The sequence below is a fragment of the Etheostoma spectabile genome, unplaced genomic scaffold, assembly GCF_008692095.1.
Source record: "Etheostoma spectabile isolate EspeVRDwgs_2016 unplaced genomic scaffold, UIUC_Espe_1.0 scaffold00001009, whole genome shotgun sequence".
In the NCBI taxonomy this organism is placed as follows: Eukaryota; Metazoa; Chordata; class Actinopteri; order Perciformes; family Percidae; genus Etheostoma; species Etheostoma spectabile.
In genome coordinates, this window is record NW_022602677.1 from 19922 (window position 1) to 32458 (window position 12537).

Genomic DNA, 12537 nt, shown 5'->3' on the forward strand with positions numbered 1-12537 from the left:
AGAGAAAAGCAAGACACGCAGTTTCAGTGAGAGAGTGTGAAGCAATGTTTTATTTTCTGTGTACAAGTACAACTCGTTTAAAAAGAAATAAAATCTTATACAGTCCATATTCTTGCCCAAACTAGAAAAAGGGTCTCATAACATCACTTTAGGCAGGTATCAGTAGACATTAACAAGAAGGGTAAAGCATACTTTTCATCTATCGACAATTAAAACTACCATCCACAAAACACTTTAAAATATCAAAATGGTGCAAATTGCTCAGAAGTCAGAATGAGCACTCCCATTAATCATAGGTAAAGGGAAAATTAACAATCATGTTCAAAGAACTATGGCCACTGGAGTGAAATAAATCCCAAACTAGATAGCCACAGATTAACCACAAGATTAGACAGAGTAAAGACGCATTACATCTGGGATGCTTACATAGAACTGGAGCAACAAACATTGTGCCGCAGAGAGCCGAGTGTACACGTCCTCAATTCCAAACAGACTGTAGCAGGTGATTTCACAAGTTAGTTCCTCTCTGGTTGAAAGAGTGCTAGGTCAGTAAAATCACCAGCTGTAGTCGGACTAATTTAAAACCCCAACACACTGGGCCGTCCATGGTTGACATCCCGGATCTTGATCACAGCTGCTGATGAAGTGGTTTCCATATCGACAGAAGGGTCAAAACACAGCCATGTGTTCTTGGGCCAATTTAATCAGGACCCCAATTTTGTGGATCCAGTCACCGAAAAAGCTCAGAAACCATACTCCTCAGATAGATAAAAAGGAAAGCCAAAGTCGTCGTCCTCATCATCATCGTCGTCGTCACCGATAAGGGTCATGGCTATGAAAAGATTAAGCAGATCTACACCATCGTAGTCGTCTTCTGTATCATCCTGTTGAGCGAAAAAAACAAATGCAAGGGGAAGGTAAACACATTATACCATGCATACCTATGGCAAGGAAACCTGATAGCATATAACAGGGATTATATTTACCGGAAATGACCTGTGACGTGCATGTTTGTCATGGCGATAAAGACACTCCGTTTTGAAAGGGCAGCATCTGTATCTGGTATAGTAACTGCATCTTCTCTTACTGGAATCAGAGAGACAACACAGAACAGGAGGGGGATTTCATCAGCGATTTCATTTCTCAACAAGATTTCCATTTTGACATAACGCTTATAGGCAAAACTGCATGGAAACAAGGCTACAACTATGGAACTTTAGAATAAAAAAAAATTAAATGGATCCCCATTTGTCATTAGTACAATAGTAGGACCTTTAGTATTCATATTAGACAGTTGTAGCTGACAGTATATCCAAGCCATCAGGGTAAGTCTAGCGCACCCTGTGGAATGTAGTGCTCAAGTTACATTTCTTTAAACCAATAACTGTCTTGAGCGACACCAAGAGCCTGATGCAGCACTGTTGTTTCTGTAAAATAGCCTCGGGAAGGAATTTGTTTTGGTGGAACGTGTGCACGCAGGAAGGCAAGCTCTGGAATTAAAATGGCTGTCAAGTGTCCAATGAGAATTTTCGAAAAAGAAATGGGTGATTGTCAGTTCTAGCTCAGAGGAGGTTCCCCAAATCTATCAGATTTTAGAATGCAAACAAAGAACAAGGAGGGTGAGGGACATCCTGAACTAGCCCGTGAATAAAATGTCACTATAGACTACATGTTTCATATCTCCATAATTTCATGCATTTCCTGTTAAAAACATGTTGAGACAAAATCATGACATAAACCCTCCCCATTGTGGACAGTAGGAGAAAGGCTGTTTCAGTATGTCTGGCTGGATTCAGCCAGACATTTGTCAACTTATTTTGGACCATATTTTATTTCTGCAACCCTTAGACTTATTTGGTGGCTTTTTTATATATATATATATATATATATATATATATATATAAAAAAAAAAAAAAAGGTGCTGAGGTGATTTACTAACATATTACAGGCAATTATTTAGGCCTTTGGAAGTTTTCAATGATCACAACCAAGTTTCATTGCTCAACTTGAATGTAACTACAGCATGTCAGGCAAAGAAAGAACAGTTTATTTAAAAAAAAAACAAAAAAAACAAAGGCAGTGGATGGATGGGCGAGAGCTGAGAAGTCAACCTGGAGGGGCATGTCCCACAAAGTTACCTGAATTTCTCTTTGAAGGCAGCAATTAGGCTTTCCTTTGCTGGTCCTTCAACCCAGTGTCTGTTAGGTACATAAAAGGCCGACCTCACTCGGCACTGTGGGCAGCTCCTGAGGAATAATCATTTAACACTGACGTCAAGTCAAATTTCGTTACACGCGTCGTCAGATGCAGTCAAATATTAATGGAACCTACTTTACAACATCCGGCCCGAGGTCTTTTGTCTTCCTCCAAGTCATGATGCATTGTAAACAGAAGGCGTGATTGCAGTTTGGCAAAATTCCAAAAATGTGGTTTCTTGGATCCATCTTTTCATACACCTTGTCCATGCAGATGCCACAGGTCACATTTTTACTCTGGAGGAAGGACTCCATTTCCTCTTCATTCCCCTGGGTACTAGAGGCCGCCGCAGCACCACCATCCTCTGTCGTCTCGCTGGAAGAAATCTCCTGAACACAGACACTGCATTGTCAGTTTAACCTGTACTGGGTTCAACTCACCAATACGCCCTGTGAAAAGATCACTTCAAATTGAAGCTAACCTGCTGATTTCTTCCATCACATGCTTGAGCAACTTCTGAGCTCTGGACCAACTCCCAAGAAGCAGTGCGGGCAGTGTCCATATCTGTATAGGCAAAGTCAGTCAAGTATAAAGAAACGTTGACCAGATTCATCGTCACCCATGAAAAAACCCAATACCTAGTGATTGTTCCTCAGTAATCTCTGTTGCCAGGCGCCCAATGTGAGGATTTGAGTTATTATCCGCCAATTGTGATCTGCTGCATTCCTGCGTAGAGGTCACCTGTGCCTGCAGAAAAGCAGGCTCTGAGCCCCTTCTGTCAGGCAGAGCATAAACCACACCGGTGGAGGAAACCGTTGGCACTGAACCTCTTCTACCGGCTGACACTTCAGGTTGAAGGACATGAAGATACCTAGTGGTGAAAAATATATTTTATAAGCTATGGTAATCTGGGTGCATGACATCCACTTTCCGTACAACTGAGGGATAAAATGAAAGGGGGGGGGGGGAACCTTACCTACAGCGATCACCATACCAGCATCCACCTTTCTGAAAGTACCTACATATCTGGGATGACTGTAAAGCTGGCCATTCATGTCGATAATTACACCTCGGACCAAATCTGCAAGAGCCATTTATAAAACGCCTGTAAGGAAAAAGCAAAGTGACTGAATAGCAGCAGCATAAATAGCTAGCCCTAATATTAAGACATAATATTCAAAGTGTGAGACTTTATTTTTATAAAAAACCTGGGGTTAGGTCAAAATGTTTGGTTTCTAGTCCTAAATCCCAGATCTGTCACGACTCTTAATTTTGTCGAGTCTTAATTTTGTTTGACAATCTGTCAAAATAACCCCAATTGAATATTCGTGTACTATGACCATGGTTTATGGATCTAGCAATGACATGTGGGGACGTAAGGACACAACTTGTTAACCCGAACCCCCCCCCCCCCTTTGTGTTTACGTGGTGCCGGAAATCCATCTGTTGCAAAAAGTTTGTCACCACTCAACTTAGTTATGGTAGCTATGAGTGAGTGAGTGAGTGAGTGAGTGAGTGAGTGTATATGGTTGCCCAATATCTAGCGTTAAATGAAAATAACGTTAACGGTTAACAGTTTCGGCTCATATTTTTACGCTTTAACGTTAGCCCACGTCAGCTAGCTAACTAACGTAAATCCTTCCCTGAGTCACATGGCAAACGTTACCCAGGTTTTAAACATAAATCAAAATGCAACTTTGTCTCATTTTCCTTAGCTAGAACTAAATTACTCTTAGGTAAGTGAATCATTCAAATAATGCAGCACGACCGCTTTTAAAAGTAGCACAGATTATCGGTGGCACTAACGGGCAAATTAGTAAACTAGCTACATGAACGTTTCTTCTTACAGGATCAACTGCTTTCCCACAACATGTTCACTTTAATAGCTTTCTAATACAACCAAACTCCGCTTACCTACAGATACTTCCACTACGGTCCATCCTCTGTGTGTTTTGAGCATGCCGCCAAAACCCCTCCATCTCACTCTCTATCTAGCTAGCTAAATAGTTGTCAGCCGGTTCCTCTTACCAATCAACTTAGCAACGAGCGTGACGTTGACGTTAGTAAATGACGTATTCCAAATTCCCATTCATCCATTCGTCTAAACTCCCCCACAGTTTGATTGGTTATGGTCATCATACCAGGACCAGGTAGTACTTTCAACTGAAAACAGTTGATAAACTGCAACTGTTATGTGACATATCTGTATCATCAAAAAATGAGAAAATCATTTTTAATATTTCTAATAAAGTTTATAGGTGTGATGTTATTAAACTAGCTAGATCTGCAGATAGGTTACATGTGACTATAAAGAAGAAATTATTTCAAGTCTTAACACGTTTTTGTGAACAAATATGTCAATTCATCACTTGAGACGGTCATAGAGGTAGCTTACATCAACTTTTTGGTGTACTTTCTCGTTTTGTTGGCACAACGCACATCAGCCAATAATATCAAATTTGCAACATGTACCAATAGCAGGAATTAAGGCAAAGGAAAAAAATGTCAGAGATCAGATGAGACAGTGGACAATGTCACAGATCATACATTAGAGGTAGATAGGGATCAGGAGACAGATTAAGAGAACAAAGGAAGATTTCTGAAGGTGGACTGTGTGCACCAGTGCTGAAATACTGAAGTCCATTCAAACAAAGTTCAGTGAAAAAAAGAGGTCCTACAGAATATGAGGGGAAGGAAAACATTTTGAAAGTTATGAATCCTGGCTACAGTATTGTATAGATTTTACACTTTGTGTCTCTCCTTACACGCCAAATCTGACTGTACACAGAAAGGGTGGTAATCTAGGACTGTGGCTATATCTTGCGTGAATACAGGAGCGATTTACGATACCAGATGCTGGATGTTGATTTCTAATCATCAATTTTCCCAATAATGACATTGTGGTAGATAGTTTGCTGCCAAATTCCTCATCAAGGAAACGTTTGTTAGCATGCTTGACAATATATTTGGTACAACCTAAACTAGCCCGCATGTAATATGAAAGGACACATACAGAATAACACATAAAACGAGATAATTCATGTTTTGCCTTACATATACAATCAACAAAAACAAATAATTAGTAACATAATTACAAAGAATAAACTAAGAAAAAAAACTAAAATGGCAAATTCATGATCATTTGCATGTCAAAAAAAGAGAAAAATAACATGCTGTCCCTTGTACTTCAATGGGTAATGTGTTTATAGTGTCAGTTTAGGGACAAAATCTGTGCAGCATAGTCCATTAGTTACCACTTGGGTAGATGGCTTTAAGACAAAACCTATATATCTTGAAATCTCCGCATTTATTGAAAAATGGAAACGGTATTGCACAGACAGCTATGTTAAGAGAGCTCTACAATGCTGGAGCCAGCCCAGTTTGTGTTTTATTAACCAAATGGCAGAGTAGCAGTCATTGCTGCTGCTGCTGCTGATGATGATGATGATGATGATGATGTAAATAAAAGTCAATTTGTGCATCTTCAGCTTTACCAAAAGTCTGAGAACAATCACTCTACCAAAGACATTGGCATCTAATGAAACTCTTGCACAGTACAAACTTTATGTCTCTTTTCTATTTCAACAATGCCATTGGTGTAAGAACAGGAAATGCTTTCCCTTCACAGACAAACACAGAGTCGAGGTGAGTGAGGAGAAGCTTTTTTCTCTAGACGCTGTTCTGAGGTCAGCTTTGCTGATAGAATGTAACAGGAGCAGCCTTGGTGAGAAAACAAATCATTCTCTCTGTTAAGTGACCGTTGTGGGAAACTAGGACTTGCAGCAAATGATTCCAGATGCTCATCACAAACACACATAACACACACACACATTATTGTGCCGAGGGTAATGCTGACATTGAGAAGACTTTGCTGATTGTGTTAGCCCTACCACGTGCCTTTGTCTCACCTGCACGCTAAGATCCATGCCCATACTTGGAACAGTGCTTGTATTGAATGCAGTGTAGTTTCATCAATGTAAATTCAGTCTGTAACAGTATTGCTAAAGCAGTCTGTGCTGGAGAATTCTAATACATGTCTTTGTAGATCTCCTGTAGTAGAGGGTGGAGCGAAGTCTCCGACTCCGTCTTTTTGATCTTTTGGACAAGCTGAACGTTCTCAGTAACTAGCTGACGGAGGTCGGCCATCTTCTGCAGCAGCTTGGGGAAGAGGTAGGCTGAGTCAGAGTGGTTTGCCTGTAGGTGGAGGTCCAGGGCCTGGAGGATGTTGTCCTGACTCTGCTCCACCTGCTTCACGTTCATCAGTCCAGGACGATCTGGGAAAACAAGAAAGTCACAATATATGCTGAGCAAACATAAAGGGTTTCTGCAGGGTTCACCACGACACATTTCACATGGAATGCAACAAATTCTTCCCAATCATACTGATCAGTTTTGTTCAATAGTAGAATTATATAACACTCATTTCTAATGATACAAGAACTACTCAGCTGTTAAACAATTTAATTTAATTTATGAGGTTATAATTTTAAAGTCTTCTGTCTTGCACTGATTTATTCACTAACTGGTGGATGTGTGAAACACAATGACAAATTGAATTAGGTCAACCACGGACCTGTACTATAAAGCAATTTTTGGCGTTAACAAGGTAACTTCTGGTTCAACCCAGGGTTTAGTGTATCACGACGGTGGGTCACTTGTTACCGGGTTAAATCGCTGTGGTAACTTACGCTGAACACTTAACCTGCATGTTAGGGTGGAGATTAGAGATCACCCAGTGTAAAAGCACCGCCTACTGACCAATCAATACTTGATTGATAACGGCGTTACTGTTCTTAGAAGATCCGGTGAAGATTGGTGCGTGGAGAGAGAGAGGTGTGCTTATAAAAGTTAAAACATTTAGAGGCCAACAACCCCGTTAACATTCCCCTATGGGTATTTTTATGAAAGATTAAAAAAAATTCCGTGGACTGAATTAAGTATTTGTTTGCTTCTTCAGAGTTGTGTTGCACATCGGTTTGAATTATGTTTTTTTTAATTTAATTTTTTTTATTTGTGCTCACAGTCGCTTACTACTGCCAGGGTTGCAACTGAAATAATAGGCTATTTTTTTGCCAGCTTTTCTTCCGGTTTTAGGAAGCAGCGACTGTAATGCGCGTCTGTGTTCTTCATATTTAAGTAGAAATGTAGTTTGCACTTGTTATGTAAAATATGCATCTCTTGTAAATGTCGCTGGATTGGGAAACCCTGGGTTGATGGAACACAGTTCATGAGGGGCCACGGTTGTTGTTGGTAACTGAAATAAATCCAGGACATGTTGATATTGTTTTGTAGTACAGGCCTCTGGACCCAACCCAGCATAAGCAGTAAAAAAGGATGGATGGACTAACCAATTTAAAAATAATTAATTAATTAAAGTTAATGTCTTTAACATTGACAATGAATGAGTCAAACAGCTACACAATGAGTTGAACTCTACAAAAATGAACACCCTCCTGCATGCACATTCACACTTTTGTGTCCCAATAGCCTGCATTGGATACTTTTATACTAACATTTTATGACTGACGTTACTGAGAAAATATTTAGGACTTTTGTAAAATGGAAGATCTGTTTAGACCTTGCACGGCCATTTAATTATGACTTGCAGATGCACTGAACCTGACAACAAGCAAATATGACATTATTCATACTTTACTAGAAAATCCTTCAGTCTCACCCCCACAGAGAATAATGGCAGCAACAAACAGGGCCAGGTCGCTATCATCCAGCTCCAGAGCATTAAACTTGACAGCAAACTCAAACTTGGGCTCCATGATCTCACTGAAGGGCTTTCTTAAGCTGCGAAGGAACTCCCTGGTCACAAAGCCTTTTCCGTTGGCCACCAACAGTCCATCTTTGTTCATGAGAGAGGGAAGCATGGCAAAAATAGCCTCGTGCACACCATACTTCAGTAAAGTCACCTGCAGAGAGCACACAGATAATTGTACATTAGTGCCTAAAATAATACAAATATCACACAAATCATCTTACTGTGTAGCACACGGAGTAGAAAGTGACTCACTTGGTCATTAAGGTAGAGGTCCACAAACCCTGGAATGCTCTTGGCAAACTCGGTGAGCTCTCGCACAGTCTCCACCGTGGTGCATTGGCAGCGGTAGAACACATGGACCCCAATCTCTTTGGTCAGGGGCGCACCTGGAACTAACTGGCTCCATACCAAACCACTTTCTGCCTCCCAGAGTGTGTCCATATCGTAAATCACAAACGGCTAAAATGAGAACAAAAATCAATTTCTCATAAACAACCAATCTGTACCTTCCAAAGACTTAGAAAATACAAGGGATAACATTTTTGACAGGTAAGGTGTTGAGGATTAGCCTAAAACACAAGACTGGGTTATATATTAACAACTACTTTGTGGTAATCTTATATATTACCAGACTAGGCTTTAAAACAGAAATAGTTAGACTGATTATATGCCTGTGTCCCATTGATGATGACCATGTGTTACTTATATTTTTCCATATAATATATAAAATATCTGTGAAACCAGGACTGAGCTGTTCTAAGACTAAAACGTACTGAGGTGCTGCTGGTTTTGCCCGACAAGATGCTGCGGGACCTCTTCTTGGTCATACTGAAGTTCTTCAGGTAGGCTGTGTTAACTTGTTTGGCCAAAGTCTTCAGGTCTGATCCGCCTGGTTTGCTGAGATCCACTTCTTCAGCAAGCAGGCCTGCCACCAGCTTCTTCCTCTCCGCCTCAGGCATACGTCCATATCGGATTGCTACACACACACACACACACACACACACACACACACACACACACAAAGTAAATACAATTATTTTAAGCTTAATAATAATAATCATGTATACTTTATTAGTCTAGCAAGGGGAAAATACAATTTATACTGTTATTACACTCTAGGCCTGAATTACACACACATGCTCAGTACCTATACATGCCCTAATGGAGAGATGTCAGATTGAGGGGGCTCCCCATGGAAAGGTGCCCCGAGCAGTTGGGGGTTTGGTGCCTTGCTCAAGAGCCCCTTGGCAGTGCCCAGGAGATGAACTGGCATCTCTCCAGCTACCAGTCCATCACCATACTTTGGTCCGTACAGGGATTGTCCCGACCCAACTCCCTACAGACTGAGCTACTGCCACCCCAACTTGACCCTTCTCAGTTAATTCATTTCCATGGAAGTCTTGGATTTGTAAAAAGAATTTAGTTTAATTATTTTAAATAATATGGCCTAATATATGGAGTTCATTTGCTAAAATATTTCCCCCTCTCACCATCATGGGACATTCCCAAAGACAGGCACTTCTGGAAGCGACAATATTGGCACTTGTTACGATTCTTCTTCTGAATCTTGCAGGACCGCTCACAGCGATCATATTCCAGTTTCATCCGCACAGTTCGCCTAAAAAATCCCTGAGTGAGAAACATTGCAATTGGTTCAAAATTTCAAATCAGACAGCACAAAACTGCTGTTATCAAACTTTGTAATCTGACATAGCTATCCAGCTGTGATAAACACACTGTATTACCTTGCAACCCTCACAGGCATGCACGCCATAGTGAAAGCCAGAGGCCTTGTCCCCGCAGACTTTACACTCTACGCTGATCCCAGCCCCTGTGCCGTCTTCTCGGCCAAGACGCAGCTGTTCGGACAGCGAGGGCGAAGAGGTATGCGACAGGTCTGCATAAAAAATAGAGTTTTATTGCTCTTTCATTTATGTCATGCACCATTTCCAATGACTTTCCAGGAAGCAAGTCTTGGGATTTTGTGATACAAATCTTACCTGTATAGCTGGATGCTGCACTGTTGTTTTGCTTGCTGCAATTGTTCTCCTTCTGATCCAGACTCTCTTTCTCTTTTTTCTTCTGGTCTACTTTTAGGCCTTTGGAGGGTGGAACTACCTCCTTCCTCTTCTCCTGGTCCTCCTCATCATCATCATCATCACCTTCCCTGGCCTTTAACTCTTGCAGGTCTGTCAGCTCCAACACACTAGACCCTCCACAGCTGTCTGAACCTCCAGACTCTCCTTTAGGAGACGTCCACCTGACATCAGCCTTGTCCTGGGGTGATTTGGGCTTGCAGTGGCCGTTCACCCTGTCGTGCTGCTCTGTACCTTCCATGGTTCCTATTTAAGCTGACTCAGCGGCTCCCCTTCTGTCACATTGTCATCATAGTTCCGCTATTGAAGAATGTAACATTTTCTTTTAAACAGGCAATATTAAAATGAACATTGTATACTTAACATGTAAATTACATGCAGACCAAGAATGACCACCACATCCCTGTTAACTGGCCTCAAAAGTCCACATATCATCTACCTTGCTATCCAGCATGTGAGTGGTTAACAGACCACAATTCCAGTGACCACTCACTAGCCAAACTGAGAGGTAAGCTTGTCATAACACGTTGCAGAGCCAAAATGCTCCCCTATATGACTGTTTTTCCTCTTAGCAGAAATGCATATATAGTGCTATTTTGCTTTAGGTCTTAAGCGTATCACCTATAACTGAAACGAGTGTATTTACTAATCTTTGACAGTGTGTTTATTTAGGTGTTGTTTCCCTAGTCAGTTTTTATTACTACTGGCTGTGTTTGAGCAGCCAGGGAATGTCTCTGATAGTAATAGGCTTACGCCATGATATACACACACACTGTGTAGGCATGCCTGGATTACCCACTAGGCAGGTGAAACAAACAAGAAGGGGCCTCAGACCATTTACACATCAATTGTGTATATAGATAAATGTGCAACACTTCAATAGAGGTGGGTGATATGCATAAAATCCCCTATCATACATACTTTTTTTGGAAAGAATACTTGAGAATAGAGCTGAACAATTATTCAAAATTTTATCTAAATCACAATGTGGCTAATTTCTTGCAGTGCCCATTCACCCTGTCCTGGCCTACAAATCGTGTTCTACAGACTTAAGAAAACATTTGTTTGTTACAAATCCACACAAATATCACACCATAATCATTTAAATATGTTTTTCAATGAAAATGTGAAAGATTATGTAAACATTATCATTCCCTCCACTACCAAAAATTACAGCGCAATTGCAATACTGACAAAGCAGTCCACCGATTAGCAAAACACACATTTAAAGGAACCCCTTATAATTAATTTCTATGAGAAAAAAAAACGCAGGCCTGGACACAAATATGGGCTTTTGGACGGACATTAAAGTGTCCTAAACATTCCAGCCTGCTCTCTACTATCTCAAAAAGTAAACTTTGTCTCTATTGGAGCTGGGAGACATCTGTATTATTGTTTGCGTCAGTTTCATGGTAGGGTGCACAGCGTACTTGGTGGGTGCTTTAAGGGCACAGGGTGCATGCACTATGTACACACTGAGCAGTGTTGTTCGCTGGTGGAGGGAGGTAGGGAAGAGGGCTTTGGGGGTGGGGGTTAAATATTTGCCCCCAGCCCCCTAGTGGATTAATCCGTCCATGTATGTAGCTGTGCCCTGACATCCACAGAATCTACTTATTACAGATGTATTAATGTTTTCCGCATGAACGTTGTCATTAAATGATGGCATAAAGCGGGACAAAGTACAAACTTTGTTTTCATAACGTTTACGTAACACAACACCTCAGATTGGGACTGTTGAGGCTTGTCTTCCAGCAAACAACCTGTCACACTGGTTCTCGGAAATATCTGCCACATTACAGTGAATTGTGTAGGTCACTGACAGGACTGTGACTGGATACAATCATTTGAGAGATGAAACGACGGCTAAATAATGAGCATGGCTACCGTCAAACCCTTTTTTACTCAAAGTGAAACAATATTAGTCGGCCGTCGAAGAGAGTCGGCACAGCTAGCTAACTTAGCTAGCTAGTTAGCAACTAACCTTGAATGCTGAATACCACTAGCTGTTAGCGTGGCTGACCCACATTCCCGAGTGTGCCTTTAAATAACGTTAGCTGTCTTGCCAAGTTAGCTTACCTTTCCCAATAGTGCTGCTGGTTCAGAAGATCTTTACGCTACGAGAAATTACCAACAGGCAAAAACAAACATGTAGCGAAAACAGTCCCAAGTCCTGTCCAGTATCGATCGGCTGTTGACAAGTTGTTAGAAGTCACCAGCAAGAGTTAGCTAGCTAGCAGCAGGGGCTCACGTCATGCTGCTGCTGCCAACATAAACTTTAGGTGATTTAGGCTTTCATGTAGCTGACAAATCGCTGAGCTCAAGAGAAAAGAAAAACAGTTTGGACCCATTCGGTCGCTAACATATCACATGCAGATAAGCATAGTGAACTGCTAATCCCTCCCCGGCTCTCTTCTTGTTGTTCCTAGCTTTGCTTTGCTTTGCTCTCCTCCTCCTCCATCGTCGTCACATGCCAGG

General features: G+C 41.2%; 2 protein-coding genes across 2 annotated transcripts; both read right to left on the minus strand.

Moving 5' to 3' along the window:
- Positions 1 to 30: 30 nt before the first annotated feature.
- Positions 31 to 4379, minus strand: LOC116674782 (probable E3 ubiquitin-protein ligase makorin-2). Its single transcript, XM_032507041.1, has 8 exons — positions 4111 to 4379; positions 3173 to 3301; positions 2835 to 3067; positions 2678 to 2760; positions 2332 to 2585; positions 2139 to 2246; positions 987 to 1086; positions 31 to 884 (listed from the first exon to the last, which is right to left on the minus strand). The coding sequence occupies exons 1-8, from the start codon at positions 4173 to 4175 to the stop codon at positions 744 to 746; spliced, it is 1113 nt and encodes a 370-aa protein (XP_032362932.1). The 5' UTR covers positions 4176 to 4379; the 3' UTR covers positions 31 to 743.
- A 47-nt stretch (positions 4380 to 4426) lies between these two features.
- On the minus strand, positions 4427 to 12537 carry LOC116674779 (peroxisome proliferator-activated receptor delta). The gene is made up of 8 exons (XM_032507038.1): positions 12139 to 12537; positions 9967 to 10362; positions 9712 to 9863; positions 9457 to 9595; positions 8740 to 8942; positions 8219 to 8425; positions 7874 to 8117; positions 4427 to 6470 (listed from the first exon to the last, which is right to left on the minus strand). The coding sequence occupies exons 2-8, from the start codon at positions 10301 to 10303 to the stop codon at positions 6223 to 6225; spliced, it is 1530 nt and encodes a 509-aa protein (XP_032362929.1). The 5' UTR covers positions 10304 to 10362; positions 12139 to 12537; the 3' UTR covers positions 4427 to 6222.